This window comes from Lontra canadensis, unplaced genomic scaffold, assembly GCF_010015895.1.
Source record: "Lontra canadensis isolate GAN:19392208 unplaced genomic scaffold, GSC_riverotter_1.0 scaffold113, whole genome shotgun sequence".
NCBI classification, from domain to species: Eukaryota; Metazoa; Chordata; class Mammalia; order Carnivora; family Mustelidae; genus Lontra; species Lontra canadensis.
The window spans coordinates 515,991-534,288 of record NW_022631107.1 but is presented as its reverse complement, the minus strand read 5'-3'; the positions used below and the strand labels follow the sequence as shown (position 1 = coordinate 534,288).

The window sequence follows — 18,298 nt, the reverse complement described above, 5'->3', positions numbered from 1 at the left end:
ATTACACATATGTATTATCTATTTAAAAAAACAGATAAAATGGGGGCACCTGGGTCGCTCAGTTGATTAAGCAACTGCCTTCAGCTCGGGTCATGATCTGGAGTCCCAGGGCTCGAGTCCTGCATCAGGCTCCCTGCTCAGCAGGGAGTCTGCTTCTCCCTCTGACCCTCCCCCTTTCACACTCGCTCTCTATCGAGTAAATAAAATCTTTAAAAAAAAATAAAATGAAAAGACTTTAAAAAACACAAGCAACTCTAAGTGATGGAATATACTAAGTGTTATTTAGTGGGTCATATTTCAAAAATATAGAAAGTCTACTAAAGGGGCTTGCATGGACCAACGATGAATGTGTCATGAACCCAGAATCATAAATGCACCTCAATAGCATAGAACATGATTAAAGGGCAAGAAAGATCAATAGCTCTGCTTTTGCAAATAAGCTCTATGAGCTGCCCACCGATATTCAAGAAAATGAAGAAAAATTACTTCTAATGGTTCCAAAGTCAAGGCTTTTTTATAACTGAATCCTGATCCTATGTGAAAGCTTCAGCATTGTTAAAGTCCACCTCTTAACATGATTAGTGATATGACTTATTTTTTCTCCTCCACTAAGAACAGACTGAATTACTGTTTCCAAAGAAAAATGAAAATGAACTGTACAAGGCTTTAATAATATGGGAAAAGCGGGAACGTGGGTGGCTCAGTTGATGAATTGACTTGATTTTGGCTCAGGTCATGATCTGAGGGTGGTGAGATTGAGGCCTGCACTGGGTGGCGTGGAGCCTGCTTAAGATTCTCTCTCCCACAGTGTGGAGATTCCTCAAGAAATTAAAAATAGAGCTTCCCTATGACCCTGCAATTGCACTACTGGGTATTTACCCCAAAGATACAGATGTAGTGAAAAGAAGGGCCATCTGTACCCCAATGTTTATAGCAGCAATGGCCATGGTCGCCAAACTGTGGAAAGAACCAAGATGCCCTTCAACGGATGAATGGATAAGGAAGATGTGGTCCATATACACAATGGAGTATTATGCCTCTATCAGAAAGGATGAATACCCAACTTTTGTAGCAACATGGACGGGACTGGAAGAGATTATGCTGAGTGAAATAAGTCAAGCAGAGATAGTCAATTATCATATGGTTTCACTTATTTGTGGAGCATAACAAATAGCATGGTGGACAAAGGGAGATGGAGAGGAGAAAGGAGTTGAGGGAAATTGGAAGGGGAGGTGAACCATGAGAGACTATGGACTCTGAAGAACTATCTGAGGGTTTTGAAGGGGCAGGGGGTAGGAGGTTGGGGGAACCAGGTGGTGGGTATTGGAGAGGGCACATATTGCATGGAGCACTGGGTGTGGTGCAAAAACAATGAATACTGTTACGCTGAAAATAAATTTAAAAAATTAAAAAAAAAAAAAAAAGATTCTCTCTCTCCCTCTGACCCTCCCTGTTCCCCTGCTTGCTCTCTCTCGGGGGGGGGGGGGGGGGGAAGACCACGATAAACCTCATACATACATTACTAACATTAATTCACTACTTAATTAATTTTAAAATAGGTGAAGTATCTCAAAAGGTAGGAAAACAGGACTTACTTACACTATATATGGTAAACTGTGAGTTCTCCCATTTATATCAGTGTAAGGTTTTACACAAGCAATTAAATTAGTATACAGATTCGTTTTGCAACTTTCCCAAGAGTTCCTAACACTTGTTACCTGGCCTTATTAGAAATAAATGACAGAGATGCCTGGGTGGCTCTGCCAGTTAAGCATCTGCCTTCAGCTCAGGTCACCATCCCAGGGTCCCAGGATCAAGGCCCCCGTTCAGCTTCCTCATGAGCAGACTCTGCTTCTCCCTTTGCCCTTCCTCTTGCTCCTTTTCTCTCTCTCTCAATACTCATTCTCTCTCTCAAATAAATAAAATCTTTTAAAATTTTTTTAGAAAGAAAGGATGAAAAGAAAGAAGGAAGAAAGGAAGAAAGAAAAAGAACGAATGAATGAACATAGGGGGCAGTTGGCTGACTCATTTGGAAGAGCATATAAGTCTTGATTTCAGGGTCATGGGTTCAAGCCCCAGGTTAGGTATAGAGAAATAAATGAAAACTTCTTAAAAAAATAATAAATAACATAAGGTAGTTGACTTCACATTCTTGCACAAACTTCACTTAGCTGGGGATGAGGAGTTTCTGGAAACGGAACTGCACAGAAACCGCGGAGTCTCCATGGAGATCCAGTCCTGGCATCCTACATTGGCAATGGCTCAGCTCCTCCAGCTAGTTCACATTCACTGAATACAGGACTGTCTCTGGCTGTAATTCTTCTAGGTGCTAATCACACAGTTGTTAGTCAAACATCCAAGCTACGGTGTTTATAAAGCCTTTCGTAAAAATGACAGAACTCCCAATCATCCGTAACTGCATGCTGATCTTTACCTAGTTTCCTTACACATTTCCCTCCAATGGTCTCTAAACTTATGTCCAGCTCTCCCACTGCTTCTTTCTAACAAACCCACCCTGTCCCATGCATACATTTTCTCAACATCTGCTATCAAAAACACCTCATACCCTAACAGGACACAACAGAGTGACAGTCATGCACTCGACTCAGGATAACAGTTGAGCACTAACTAGCTGAGAACTTACAATAGCACTAGGAGCACACAAAAATTTAACAATAGCCTAGCTGACTCTGGAGACACACTGAAGAGCTCCACTTAGACCCTTCCCCCACCAACACTTTCCAATTGTACCAGCATCTCCTGCAGGGCTTTCTCCTGACTATAGGGCCCATTCTGGCCATCCTCACAGCACTTCAAAATTATCACTCAGCGCCCACTCTAAGTTACTGGTTAAAAAATATCCCAGTCCTCTCAATCCTTGTATGTTCTATACTGCTGTCAGATTTCCCCTATGGGATCAAACTCTAGTTAGTATAAAAGTAACCTGCCTAATATAATGAGCATTCTTTCCCACTCATAACCCTCTCACTTCCCCACTCCCTCTGGAGAGTTTTCTGGGATCATATCCCGAAGAAATTACTGTGCTGGAATCCTTGACTCAGTCTGTGCTGGGGAAGCCAAAACACGACATTGACCACTTTTATACATGCCTATTTATTCTTAGTAAAATTATTTTGAAGACAATATAATTACAACAAAGTAGCACTGCATAGGGTTATGTTAAATGGGGTGTGTAATAGGTACATAAAAAATTGACATTATTTAAAAATTGCTTTTGTGGCATAACCAACAAAACTTATTAATCCTATTCATAAATCTCTATAATTAGAATAACATTTCTTTTCTGGCCATTTTATTTATTTATTTATTTTAAAGATTTTATTTATTTATTTGACAGAGATCACAGGTAGGCAGAGAGGCAGGCAGAGAGAGAGGAGGAAGCAGGCTCCCTGCTGAGCAGAGAGCCCAATGCGGGGCTCGATCCCAAGACCCTGAGATCATGACCTGAGCCGAAGGCAGAGGCTTAACCCTCTGAGCCACCCAGGTGCCCCTTTTCTGGCCATTTTAAAATAAAGTCCTTAATCCAAAGGTTTGATTTGAAGAAAAAAAAATGTTTATTGCTTAGCCTTCAAAAGCATCCCACATACTTTTGGAAATTCCCAAAAGTATCATATTACAAAAAAAAAAAAAAAGACTCCTCTTCGTGCACTGCTGGTAGGAATGTAAATTGGTGCAGCCACTGTGGAAAATAGTATGGAGGTTCCTGAAAAAATTAAAAATAGAACTACTGTATGATCCAGCAATTCCACTACTGGGTATTTACCCAAAGAAAATGAAAATACTCATTTGAAAAGATAGGTGCACCCCTATGTTTACTGCAACATTATTTATAATACCAAAGATAATGGAAGCAACCTGAGTACCCATCATCCATAGACAAAGAAATAAGGAAGATGTGGTGTGTGTATGTGTGTGTAAAGATATATACATATATATACAATGGAATATTACACAGCCAGAAAAAAAGAAATGAGGCCCCTGCCATTTGGTAAAACATGGATGGACCCAGAGAGTAATATGCTAAGTGAAAAAAGTCAGACTGAGAAAGGCAGAAAAATTTAAAAAGAAAAAGAAAAAAACTTCTTTGCTGTTGTGCCTAGAAATGGCTGTCTTCTGAATCCACACATTTAACCCCCCAAAATTTATTTGATCAAAATAATCTCATAGGCTCTAATAGATAAAGATGCTTTAAGGTTTACGATCCTTTTCCTGCTCTCCTGAGTAAGAGAGATTACATTAAAGTACTTCTTCATTTTGGAGCAGAGCTGTTATTTAATTTAGTTTAAGTACCACATTTGATGCTTGTTACTGGCGGAATGGGAGAGCACTGTGAGATAGGTCAAGGGGGTAGAAGAGGGTGTTTCCCCTCACACTGGAGTGGAGTCTATCCCCAATCCCAGGAGTCACCAACCCCTGACAACTGCCACCACAGTAGGGACAATGATGCTGTCAGCAGGAAGAAAGCAGACTGGTGTTACAGTGATCAAGAAAAGTTCCTGCTGGTCCTGGGGGGAGGGGGAAGAAAGGGGGAAGTGAGCTACAGGGCGTTCAAGCCTCTTTTCTCATTCATTCAAAGACATCCATCTTTGATCCTTGTGACACTCACTGATAAGCCCCTCTATATGGCAGATTAAGAGATACATCACCCCATTCTACGGTCTCCTATCACTTCCCAGAGATCTGGGTCAAGTGTGAAATCTCTGCTGTAGCCCAGAAGCAGCCACTTCTATGGTGCAGCCACCATAAAATGCACTCACACATATCCTGAGTGAATTTGCACTTTGAGCCCTTTCAGTCACAATAGTTTAAAATTAGAGTATATTAATAGTGAAGTTAAAATCCCAAACTCAATTGTATTTGCTAGTTAAATCCTAAGCTTTTATTTGACAGTTTACTGTCAAAAGGAACTAAATGCATGTAAAGATGATTCAGTTTCATGTATAAGGTGCTTCCAACAAGCTACCTAATGACAGTATTACAATAAAAAAATTCCAAGAGCAGACTGAGAACGGCTCCCCAAAATATAAAACCATAACGTTAATTCTGTTATACATTCATGTCAAAGTAATTCTTCCTCAGCACCTATAAAAGAATGTGAAAATTAGAATGTTTTTCAGTTCTCCGTTCAAGTCACACAAACCAAATGTAGTTCTTAAAATACTTGGCAATCTTCGTCCTTAGTGCCTTCAATTCAAAAAGCAATACTCAGCTTAAAAGGTGCTCTGTAATTAATTCCTACCAATAAATAACGTATTTTTAAAAAACAAACAAGGTATCTCATTTTAAATTACATTGTCTGGGATGCTCTTGAGATTCAAATTAGAGATACAGAATTAATTGGAATGGAGTCCTTTTACTTCGGCTGTGTTTTAGTAGAAATAAGGTTCTTAGTAGAAATAAGGTTTTCAGTATATTAACAATATGTATATTAACAATATACATTTAGATGTTTACAGTATTCATAGATACAGTGCACTCACATATGGATATGACTAGTTATATACCACAACTAAGCTTTTTCCTCTTGTCTCTTTTAAGGTTTAAAACACACACCTACGCCCACACCCCCCACACTCCCAAGAGAAAGACACCTTAAGACAGATCGTTTTCACCACACACTGGAAAAAATAATTCACTTTGTGTAGGAACTATGGAGTGACATTTGCATCACAAAATTCTCTTAAACTGACACTGTGTAAATGAAGAGAGCAAAACTACATAATGACTGATTCCTTCATTACCTGTCGTCACTGAGATGCTGACTTAATAGTCTATGCCTTCTCATTCTTTCAGGGATGTTGCGATCAATCTTCATATCTCCTCCCTTCCTCAATAACACCTGGCCCAATGTCTTGCTCAAGGTAGTTGCTCAATAAATATTTGTTAAATGGATATACTAATTAATTTCATAGCACAATATGTACAACTATAAATGAGTATAAGTGAGCAAAATGCAGAGAATGATTCAGCTGCGATGGTCCTAAAATGGAGGGCTTTGCAGAATTCAGAATCTGTAATGATATTATAGCATTATGGATTGGGTATAAAAAGATCAATGTCATAAACTGCAGTGCCAAGAAAGTAATTTTACTTTCAAATTAGAACTTGAAGGAACAACAAATACCATCGACATTGGGAACAAGATGTTTTTCTTTTGTGAAAAGTACACTGGCAACCAAATTTTAATAGTATGAAAGTGAACTACCTGAGAAATGAAGTCAATATGTGATATTACACAATTAGAATAAATTTACCCAGCCTAGCTTCCTCAGCTTTTCAGACTCCAAGACAATGGGACCAAATCTTTCAACTGGTGAATAAAGTCCTCTAAGGGACTCTCTAGAAGGTAAATAATACTAAGAATTAAAGGAGCTGAATAAAAGACCAAGAGAATAAAGGCAGAAATTTTTTAAAATTAGAATTATTATATATATGGAGCCATATAGATTTGTTCTTTTGATAACTGGCTTTATCTGAAGCACTTGAAAATGAAATGGAATCAGAATACTTTTAATTTTTTAATAGAATTATGAAAGAGCTTTCCCATTCCCAAAGTTTAAGTTGGCATTTCATGAGACTTCCCTCTTGCCAAAAACAATAAATAAGATATAAGCCTGTCCATTAAACAAAGAAATGCCTAGAAAGAACTAAGTGACCTCGCAAAAGAAAAAACAAATCAACAATAGCTGTTGAGTTATAACAACTTATTCTAAGCATCTTTTCAACAAGTCTACAAAAGTAAGATTCAATTATAATAGAAAAAGTTCAGTATTACCAAAAATATCCACCATCAAAAACACAGCATTAATAATTAACCCAGTAAAATATCAAACAACTGTCAGCATTACCTATACACAGAAACCAACAAAACTTTTCATATAAAGACAAATTTCAACTTAAGTCATAAACATACAAAGGATACTCTACAGTTATAGAAAACTGAATCTGCTACCCAAGACTAAAATTTAAGACAAGCAAACAGGAAGGGACGGAACCAAGAATGACAACTAACAGATTAAATCTACAATTTTAAAATCATCAGAAAGCACTGCAAAGTAGAGTCAATGATCTGAATACCTTTGTTGGAGCAGTATCCATGAAAAGCTATAGAAAAAAGAGAAAGAGAGAGAAGGGCGTAAAACTTTCATATAAACTAGAGAATCCAGATGAGACTCACACATTCCAGTTAAATATCCTTGCATTTAGGAAATTAAAATCAATTTTATTTTAGAAAATGTTTTCTAATGTAATCCCTGTCTAATATGGTAGTCAGCACTTCTAGAAATTAAGTGACTAACCTCAGAAGCTAAAAATCAAATAATATAAAGAAATGATACTTGAAGATTGGTTAGCTCCTGCCAAACAGTTTCCATGTCTCTGTATCAATCTGACCACTTTTTTGTCCACAACCCCTGTGCCTACTTACCTCACTCATAAAGGTGCCTGTCCTAAGTGAGGAATGGCTTTGAAATGTTTGAAACCAGTCTATCCATGTTTTTCATTCAACTGACAATTATATAAAAGTAATTTTAATGTGAAAGACCTTAAAGGACTAAGATTAAAAATACTCTGTAGCTAGTATGGAAAGGAAAATAAAATACTGGCTACTGAAATTATTTTGTTCTCAGTGTAATTAAAGGAAAAGATTTAAACAAGTAATTTCTTATTTATGTCTAACTCCCACCCTTTCCAAATACATTGGGTTCCATGCCACAAATTAAGCATGGAAAGGCCCACTGAAAGGCAATTTTGTTTTACTCAAAATAAGAACCAAAAAAATGTCCTATTGCCTATAATACACACCACCAGTATCAAATCTTTTGGATCTGTGAAATATTCTTTTAAAACAATATTCTAGGGCATAGTCATGCTTTAAACTAACCACTCTGAAGAGTTTATATTCTACCAGTAAAGAATTTAATATATTTGTTTTATTTTCCATAACCTTCTACCTGAGGCTCTCCCATGAAGCCTTTTCCTCTTTACAAAGACACACCCCCCAATAAGCTTAGCTACAATTTAATATAAGGCTATATACAAACTCTTCAGTGTAGTAAAAATACATAACAGCCTCAAAAAGGAAGAAACAGCTCGTTTATTCTTCCTCTTACACGGAATTTTTAAAGAGAAACGGCAACGTTTTTCCCAAGGCAGAAAAGATTGTCAAGGCAGTGCTAAATCTCTTCCAGAGCTTTGACAAATACTGAACCAGCCTCATCTGGAGTGCTTCTGCCCTCAAGATCGCTCTTAGAAGCACAGAAAGGAACACACTTGCATTTTCGCTATGCTGATTCACTGAACCTTTTGTGCACATACACATATGGGGGAAAGGTTTGCTTCAGAGCTGGAAACCTTTCCAACCATGGTGACTGTCTCAGTCTGCCCTTGGTATCCTGGGCCACTGCACACACACTTTTAATACTAGAGACCGTTTATGGAGCCCCGGCTGTCAAAGAGGCACCAAGCCAAGCACTTCACATACATCTGCTTCAGTTCTTCCAACAACACTGTGCACTTTTAACTTTCAAACAGATGAGAGAAAAAAGGTTCCAAAAGGTTATTAATAATCCAGCTGTGTTCAGTCTCCCCAAAGGCCGGTACGAGCTGTCCCTGGTATCCTCATGCCTAACCACTAGAATTAACTGTTCAAATACCCTGTGAAAAGTTTTACATCCCCAAGGATTTCAACCACGATATGGCTCAGCCCTCTCTAAGCTAGTTATTTCTCAGACCCTCCAAGTTTAATCTAGTTTACCCACAGACCTTCCAAGTTTCATTTTCTCAATCAGCACAGAAAACAAACTCCATATGACCAGGGATTATCTCCAGCAGTGACCTATTTTTATCACTTGAAGGGGAAAAAGAAAAAAGCCTGGCAGAGTAGGTATTCATTACAATTTGGTTGAATGAATGAACTATCTAGAAAATCTGGGCCGTGATGACAGCCAATTTGGACAACAGCATGAATGGAGGACTTGAATTGTGTATGTAGTTTGGTCATATTTCCAAACTGACTAGGTAATTATCTAAATTCAACTTTACAGATACAACTTATGGAGTATCTACTAGGACATCACCTATTAGTCTACGTAAACACAGGACTAAACAGTAGATGGCCAATGAATCATTTATGTACAACTCTGTTTAAATAGCTTTATCTGTTGGAAAGAATAAAAGACAGGTAGGACAGCTTTGCCAAAAAGAAGGTGCATCAATTTGGCCAAAGTTACTTATCTCTTGTGTTAAGTTCTGAGGGAAAAGTGGATGGTTGTGGTATTTCAAGGTGATCTTTTGAAATTCTTTCAAATAACAAAATACCTGTCCTGTCAATTCAGAGATCCCCAAAGACTATCTCACAAACTTCCAGGAAATGTCACTGGTACACACGCAATGCCATCCTTCCATTCTAAAAATCCACAGTGTGGTTTCATTCCAGCTCTCCCCCACAGGAATTGGGGAAATTCATTCCCATTATTCAAAGGCGCAGAGAAATTACAGTGTGCACTGACTGGCAAGTCCTAGCATTAGTACCATCTTTGTCACCCAGTTATTCTACTTTCCCTTCATCTCTGTGCCCAACCATTCTGTCCAGTGAAACAGTAACAACACAACTATGTTAAGTTTTTGTGTATGGTGCCCCAGTGCCTAAGGATTTAGACCTAAAACAGGTAACTAACATGACACCATCGGAAGTAAAAGATGTTGAAGAATTAAGCACGTAAATCAAGAAAATAAATTAGAACTAAGTCATAAGAAGGAAAATGAAAACTACATACTTTGATGAGCTTCAATTATTAAAACTCTAAATAATCTACTACGTGATAGTCTTGAAGAAAAATGAATTTCCTCCTTGAATCAGTGCCCCAGGTAACTGTATTCCTTTTTTATCAAGAAAAATATACTTTGATCACAGCAAACAATGAATATACAGCACTATTTTACATAGTAAGCATTCAATTAAATACTTCTTGAATTAATGAATAAATTTTCTTTGTCTAATAATGTCTAGTGTGAATTTTTTAAATCCTAAAAAGAAAATAAGGCAGGGTAGAGGCAGTGCTATATCTGTTTAATTTGATGAGTATCTGATATACCATTAATTGGTGCTTTTAAATGACAATCCTGACCTCAACTAGAGCTTCTCCAGTAAAATTATTTACAGTTATAATAGACAGTCTTAAAGAGATAGACTATCATGACAGACACTGAAAAAAAATTTTTTAACCACTAAAAATCTTTTTTAGCCAATAGTTAATACCAATTACTTTCACTAGTCATTAAGTTTTTAAAAAATAAAGAAGTAAAATAAATTTAAGCTCTGTACCAACTATTAAATCCATCAATTATCAAGCATAGGGATAAAACAGTAATTTCATAATCTTTAATATTTTTTCCTATATTAATGAAAAGGAAAGGAGAATGTACACTGTCATTTATGGCCCTATTTAAGGAATAAGAATAAAAAGATTCAGACTTCTGACTGCAAAGAGTTTCATAGGAAAATCAAAAATCGATGTCCAACATTTTTCCTTTGGTACTTCTCCCATCTTGGGAGAGATCTAATTCCAAAGCCAATCAGAAACCCTCTTCTCTTCCCTTCTTCCCCAGTTTCCCTGATCGATCACAACTCATTCTGATTATAACTTTACTCAGTATCTCTTTCACATTAACATATACAGGTTACAGTTTTATTATCTTTTTTAAACATAATACACTGGAACTGCAGCAGGAATACAGCTTATATAAAAATCCACGTCATTGCACAGAGCAAGACCTGAGTGAATGGCCAATGAGAGGTGGATGGGGTCCACATGGGAATAAACATCGGTCAGCTCCTAGTAAACGGCCAGTGTGGCCAGATGGTTGGCTGCACACTAAAAAAATTGTGACCACATAACAAAGGACTACAGGGAAAAAAACAGACATTAAGCATCCTATATTAAATATATATACTGGGGTGCCTGGATGGCTCAGTCAGTTAAGAGACTGACTCTTGATTGCAGCTGGGGTGGAGCCCCAATGGGTTCTGTGCTAGCTGGGGAATCTGCTTGACATCTCTCTCCCTCTCCCCACCCTTGCAGGCACTAGAACTCTCTCTTAATCTCTCTCTCTAAAATCAATCAATCAATCTTTAAAAAAAAAAAAAAAAGTATACACCACCATGAAATACACTGCAATCTATGGGAATGGAATTTGACTTAACAGATGAAATAGTTGTAATAAAAACAATAAGGGACTAAAGTAAAAAAAAAATTAATGTATTTAAGGACAGAGTGGGCAAAAGTGAGAATGTGCATTAATTTTTACAAACCAACCCCAGTGGGAAATAATCTTCACAATCCTGTAACAAGTGTTGGTGAGGATGTGGAATAAATTTCTGGTGGAAAATGCTGCTGGTACAGCAGCTTTGGAAAAGTCTGGCAGGTTAAACATGGCATTACCATGCAACCCTGCAATTCTACTCCTAGGTGTATATATGCAAAGTAACCGAAAACAACTCCATGCAAAAACTGGTACATCAATGTTCACAGCAGCATTATTCATAATCACCAAAAAAAAGTCCACCAATGAATGGATAAACCTATATATATTTTGGCCTGGCCCCTTCACTTCTACTTTACTCTGTAGATACAATCATACATGTATGTAGATATATACAATGATGCTACTGCTGCCATTTGCAGGGACTGAAAACCCCCCACATAACCATTGATTTATTGCCATTATATAAATCACGATTCAGCCACACAGTGTAATACCATATAGCCATTAAAAGGGGACTCTCCCTGCTGGTATGGCACAATTTATAGAAACTTAGGTAGCACAGAAAAAAAGAAAGCAAATATTACTGAAGAGACAAACTATATTTATATATCTCCTTTCCTAATGCTCAACTTGAAAAATATTAAGAAGAAAAACTGAGAGAAAAACAAGTTGGGGAGGACGGGACCAGGTTGCCACTTGCTGAGGATGAGGTTTCAAGCCTTCCCTCCAAGCCCAATAAAAAGTAATCTGTACCCTGTATCCAAAGTTACTTTTTTTTTTTCACCCCATTACCCCCAAGTTAATTTGTCTTATTTATCACCTTGAAACAGACTGATTCAGTATCATTTTTCTAAGAAGCCAAGACTGTCACTAAGGGATACCTGGAAAAATTCCAGGCAAAGTTGACTCCCTTACTTCCCCTCTTACACTGAGACGGGACTCTTCCATTATCTGGGCTTGTAATCTAAATAACAGCAGCATTTTTTATTTATATAATGCACCAACTCCTTCCTCAATATTCGGCTTAGCAATATTTTCTGAAATTAAATCACTCTTGTGATTTGGGAAAGCCCTCCATGAAGGAGGAAGAAGATCTAGCCCAATGACTTGACTTTACAAAACTTCCTTTTTGATGGAGACAACCTAAATGCTTATCCATAGGGAGCTGTCTAAACAAATTATAAAACACATGTATTTAGGGTGCTTCTGGCTGGCTCAGTCTGTAGAGCATGCGATTCTTGATCTCGGAGTTGTGAGTTCCAGCCTCAGGCTGACTACAGAAATTACTTAAAAATAAACAAATACAATGAAATCTTAAACATATTTTAAATCCACATGTACTTTATAGTTTTATTTTCTAAAACCCTATCTACTTTGGCCTAGCAGTAATTAAAACCGAATGAAGCAGTTTTGCATGTACTAACCGTTCTAAGAAGAGAATACCGCGAAGAATAAACAATGTGCAAAACAACATGTAAGCTACCATGCTTGCGTATGATAGAGAATACACAAGTTTATACACATACAGTCTCCTTCTGGAAGGATTCATAGGAAACTTTATTTGCCTCTAGGGAAAGCCACCAAGTGGCTGCGACCAACTTTTCACTATAAACTCCTGGCACCTTTGTAACGAGCCGTGTGTTACTTGCCCTAAAAATAAATGCTATGAAGCAAAATGCCTTTTAAGAGGTATAAAGAACAAAGGCCTAAGGAATGTGTAGTGTCGTCACCCACCCGAGCCCTCCTTGGCGAGGCTATCTCCCTGGGACTGCACAGCCTGGTGGGACCCGGTCTCGGCCTCAGAGAGCGCGCTACGGGGGACCCGGGCAGGTGCCAGCCGGCCATCCACGTAAGGCAACCTCTTCCTCCCTCCACAGTTCCCAGGGGTCCATCCACCCCGCGCCAAGAAACCTTCCCCTCCACTCGCAGCTTTATTAATATGGACCTTAAGTTTCCAGCCGTCCATCAACTTAAAAAACAATTTCTACTAAATTTGTGTTTGGACACTTTCTAAATAAATATTCTGACCACTCCAGCTCACCTGGCTTATCAGTGGCTAAGGGCGGGAAACTGTTTATAAAAATCCCACACGCCAAGGCTCACACATGCCGCGCCACAGAAAGCGGACTGCGAATTCCCTCAAAACCGTAGACAGCGATGCTGTTTACAAAGCCTCTCCACATACATCATCACGTTCATGCCTTCACAGGCTTTAGTGTCAATCCTGGCAAATCCAACGGCTGCCAAATTGGATTTGTTAGTCTTCAAGAACTGTAGAGGCAGCACTAATTAATAAAACCGCTATCAAAGGGCTGCTTTTCTACCTGCTCCTGCTGGCTGCGATTTCTCAGAAGTGACACCTCTGGGCATTCGGCACGCAGAGCGGCTCCCAGGCCACCAGTGTGACACATTCCTTGTGGAAGCGAGGGAGAGGAGAGGAGGAAGCGAGGGAGAGGACCCTGCTAGGTCCGGGTGTGCTCGCGCGCGCGCTGGGGAGGGGGCGAGCGCGGAGCGGACCCGCGCGAGGACGTGGGAACGCCGCACGAGGCGGGACTCCATTTCCTCCACAGCGGCGGAGGTTGGGCGAACGCCCAGCCGACAGGGCAGCTGCTCCTGTGCCGGCGCGTTCTGCGCGCTCGGGGAATCCTCCGGGGTGATTCAGAGGTTCAGACTCCTGTGAGGGCCAACCGAGCTTGCAGCCCCGGGAGGCGCTATCAACCCGAACTCAGAAAAAGCCCGAGGCGCCGAGCTGACGCCAGCAATTTAGAAAGGTGACCCTCGGCCCATCTTGCCGGGGTAGGAGAGCGCAAAACGGATAAAGTTACAGCTCGCTAACACCCGCAGATGGAAAGTCGGGGTAGGGGGGCGCTCCCAGGGAGTCGGGCTGCTGAAGGGGGTGTGGCCGGTGGGGCTTTTTTGGGAGTGGGGGTGGAGAGGTGTCAGCCGGGCCCAGGGAGGCGCCTCCACTGCCTGGGAGGGTGGGCTAGGACCCCCGCGCGGGGTGCCGCGTGTCTGCGACGCCCGCCACGCGCTCGCTCGCCGGCTCACCGGTGATGTCTAGGTACAGGTCGTCCTGGTGGTCCAGGCGGTGCAGTTCCTGCGACGTGGAGCTGCGGCTCTTCTTCACTCCGGGCGAGGACGCCGAGCAGCGCCGCGAGCAGGGGGGCGCGGCGGCCCAGTTCGGCCGCCGCTCGCTCTTCCGCTTCATGGAGGCGGCCGCGGCCCGTCAAGGGGCCACGACCATGGCCCCGCGCGTCCGCTCGCCCGCCGAGGCCCCCGCCGGCCCCGCGCGCGGGCGCTCGGGGCGGCGGGCGCGGAACGGCGCTGCGGGGACGGCGGGCGCCGGTCGAGCCCGGCGGGAGGCGGCGGCGCAGGAGTCGGAGGAGGGGCCGGGCCCACCGCGCCTGCCCCGCTCCCTCCTGCGGCCGCCAAGGGACCCGCGCCGCAGCCCTGGCTACAGCGCCTCCTGCCGCCGCCGGCGCCCCCCAGCCCGCCCCCAGGTGCCCGCAGCCCGCTGGGGCGGCCGAGGCGACGGTGCTGCCGCGGGTGGCTGGGGCTGCCCGGGGTAACCGCGCGCGCCCACCGCAGCCGCGGACGCTGCTGCCGAAGCGCCGAAGCACAGTCGGCCGCGGCTCCCCGGGACCCCAGGAGGGCTGTTCCGTGGAGCTTCATTCACAAAAAAGGGCCCACAACCCTCCTCGGGGCCCGCAGAATGGGGCTTTTCATTGGTCAGTGATGCGTGACGTCACGGAGACGGGGCCTTTCTACAGGCAGGTACCCGGTGACGCCATAAAGAAAAGTCTGAGTGGTTCCGCCAATCAAATATAAAAATGTGCTCGCGACCCTCCGCCAGCCCCCAACTTTTGTTTTTTTCTGTGTTCCTCCGGTGCCGAGACCCCAGGTCCCAACTTCCTTTAGTGAGTCGCCGAAGCTGTACACAGCCCCACCCTAGTAACTTGACTCCAGTTCTTTGGCATGTGTATTTTTAAAAGTATTTCAGGGTTTTCCTTGTAATCGCGCCAAGTGAGAAGGATTCTTGCCACGGCTGCTGGCTTGGAAAAGAGTATGGACTGATTAAATTGTCCGCCGCTCTGTAGACTTAAGGTAAAGGTGATACCACAACCGACCCAGGATCCAAATCACCTACACTCTACCGACCTATGGTATGCCCAGCATTCAAAAAGACTAAGTCAGGGCTTCTTAGGGCGTCGATAAACCTACCATGGAAACATGATATACCGTACGGTTTGTCTCGTAGTTCCTCTTAGAATCCAGTACCCGCATTTAACTCAGTAATTTTATACACCAGTTGCTGAGTTTTTCTTACCTAAGGTGTCTACAGATCCAATTACTGAAGTATTGAAGCAAGTGGCGAATTTAATTCTTGAACTTTCATCCTGCAAACTGGAGTCATATCTTTTTCTTCTGGGTTAAAATAATGGCTGATATTTCTGGAACTTAACCAAAACTCTCATTTTGGAGGGACTTTAAATAAATTTGCATGGTAGCATCTAAGAAGGTGAATAGAGTGGAGGGCAATCTTTAGATTTCATAGCCCCGAACTTTACGTCTTGCAAGCTCTTCCTTAATTTTCACCAGCATTTTAACGTTTTATCCTGCAGGTCCGCAAGCACTGCCAGCCTCTAGAAAAGAAAGATGAGTTTGAGTCAGTCCCCCTAGAAGCGTCTCAGAAATGCAAATTTTGATGGAGTACTTCTCGGGTGGGGGGCTATTTGACTTCTATTGTTGAAGGCCTTTACCCTTTAGCGCTGCTAATTAAGGAGGAAAGGGGGCTGGGGAAAGAAGGTTCTGCATCACTGACTCAGCTGAACAGTCTGGAACTAGAGATCAGCCACTTAGACCAGAAGCTTAGTAATCATGTTCTTTCATCCCCTGTTGCCCCTAAGGAAATCAGTGAAGGCCTTAAATTTAAAATGGTTTACCTGTTTGTCTTCAGGGGCAGCGATGAAGGGAAAGAATTGGGAGCTTGTGGAATGCTATGCAAATGAGTCGAAATTCAACAGAAACTTATCCTCCCAGGTCCTCTGCTTTGACCGGAAATAGGAGGCCTTTCTGGCCTTAGGGGCTCAGCAGTAGAAAGGCCACCTTTTCCCATACTATCTGGAATTTTGCAGAAGTCTTTTGTTTTGTTTTGTTTACTGAGGTATAATTGATATATAATGTTATATTAAGTTCAGGTGTAAACATAATGCTTTGATTTGTATATATTGCAAAATGATCACCACAGCAAGTCTAGTTAACATTGAGTAGGTCTTGTTTTGAATAGATAATCCATGAGAATCTTCTTGATCCCTAGCATGAAAGAAATTCAAATACCCCATGATATTCTATTTATTTGAGGGTGACTTATCTAACTGTCAAACTAAGATTGAAGTGCCAGTAAGTTCACTTACAGCAGTTCATTTTCTCCTTCAAACTTAAGTGTTAAGGCTGGAAATTCTAACAAAATGTCTATGATTCCAATAAAAAAGAGAAAATATAATAAATACAAATAATTATGCTGTTTAAGTATTTTCATGTTTTAGAAACAGAATTTTATGGTTTTGTTACTATAACATCATTAAGAGAGAAAATATATAATTACAGTTGGTAATTTTGCCAGAATGTCTTACATTCTTGGGACTAGGAAGTCCATATGCAAGTACACACATCAAAATTTTAGACCCTATTTGTATTTTGTTTTTAGGTCATGTTTAGGTAGTGGTAGAAAAGTGGTATTTCTTACTGATATTTGTGTGTTCACTTGAGCAATTTGAGTCTTCCTGATGTTCAATAAGACAATCTCTAGGCTCAGAAATTGGCCATAGGAAATGTAGTTTAGTTCGCTTGGTTGATTGGTTAGTTCGTTGTTCACTGTTTGACCATGGATCATAAAATTTTAGAGCTAGAAGGCACTTTACACAATATTTGGTCCAAGGCTTCCCTTTCATGGTGAGGATATGGGGATCCACTGAAGTGGCAAGGGCAGGGCTGGAGTGAGAATCTAAACACTGTCTTCAAGATTCCAGCTTGTCTTTCCCCAGCCTGTCTGAGCTTAGAGAACAGATGCATCTGGTTGTGATCCTCAGCATTATGGGCAGCATGGTGAAAAACAAAACAAAGAGGGAAGGGATTCTCTATATTCCTTTCTCCCAGGTAAATTCACCCTGAAAAGAATTCAGTTATGGAACATTTACTTTTCTTTTTTTTTTTTTTTTGGAACATTTTCTGATATGTATATTTAAAGATAAGTCATACTCTGAAAGTTTGAAATCTTACCCTAAAATGAGGAGAAACTGGTCCATAGATACATTATGTTAAAATTTCAAGGCTTCTCCAGGTACCTGGGTAGCTCAGATGGTTAAGCCTCTGCCTTCAGCTCAGGTCATGATCTCCAGGTCCTGGGACTAAGCCCAGCATCAGGCTTCCAACTCAGTGGGGAGTCTGCTTCTCCTCCTTCCCTCTGCTTGCTGCTCTCTCTCTAACTCTCTCTCAAATGAATAAATTTTTTTAAAAATCTTAAAAGAAAATTTCCAATGATGAGGGCACCTGGCTGGCTCAGCGGGTAGAACATGTAACTCTTGATCTCAGGGTTTTAAGTTTGATCCCATGTTGGGTGTAGAGATTACTTAAAAATAAAAATCTTAAAAAAAATTTTTTTTAATGATACTAAGTTTCAATTTCAAATGATAAGTAAATTATAGCTTAATGATATGAAGATAAATAATTTACATAAGGTCAAATTTCCATAAACCTAGAGGGTTTGGGTAGCAGGTATGTGGGGAAAAGGACACACACTAAAATCTTCACTAACATTTTTTTTAAAAGTTGGTTTGTGGGCACATGGCTGGCTTAGTCTGTAGAGCATGCAATTCTTGATCTCAGGGTTGTTAAGCTCAAGCCCCAAGTTGAATGTAAAGATTACTTAAAAATAAAATTTAAAAAAAGAGTTGGTTTTATTTCATTGGATATTCTGGTATTCTCAGCATTAATCTGATCCCCCATGTTCCTG

At 41.0% G+C, this 18,298-nt stretch overlaps 1 protein-coding gene across 14 annotated transcripts in view; it reads right to left on the bottom strand.

Moving 5' to 3' along the window:
• The window catches only part of CDC14B (cell division cycle 14B), an 89,388-nt gene extending 74,801 nt beyond the window's left edge, over positions 1 to 14,587 (bottom strand). For 5 of the 14 annotated variants that reach the window (XM_032840535.1, XM_032840534.1, XM_032840528.1 and 2 more), the window contains exons 1-2: positions 14,335 to 14,586; positions 7,099 to 7,125 (exon numbers count right to left, since the gene is read on the bottom strand). In XM_032840535.1, coding sequence (XP_032696426.1) covers positions 7,099 to 7,125; positions 14,335 to 14,494 — 187 coding nt within the window. In that variant the 5' untranslated portion in view covers positions 14,495 to 14,586. Of the gene's footprint in view, positions 1 to 7,098; positions 7,126 to 14,334 lie in introns of all 14 variants that reach the window. The other 9 variants (XM_032840530.1, XM_032840539.1, XM_032840540.1 and 6 more) reach the window with 6 other exon arrangements.
• Between the last annotated feature and the right edge of the window lie 3,711 nt (positions 14,588 to 18,298).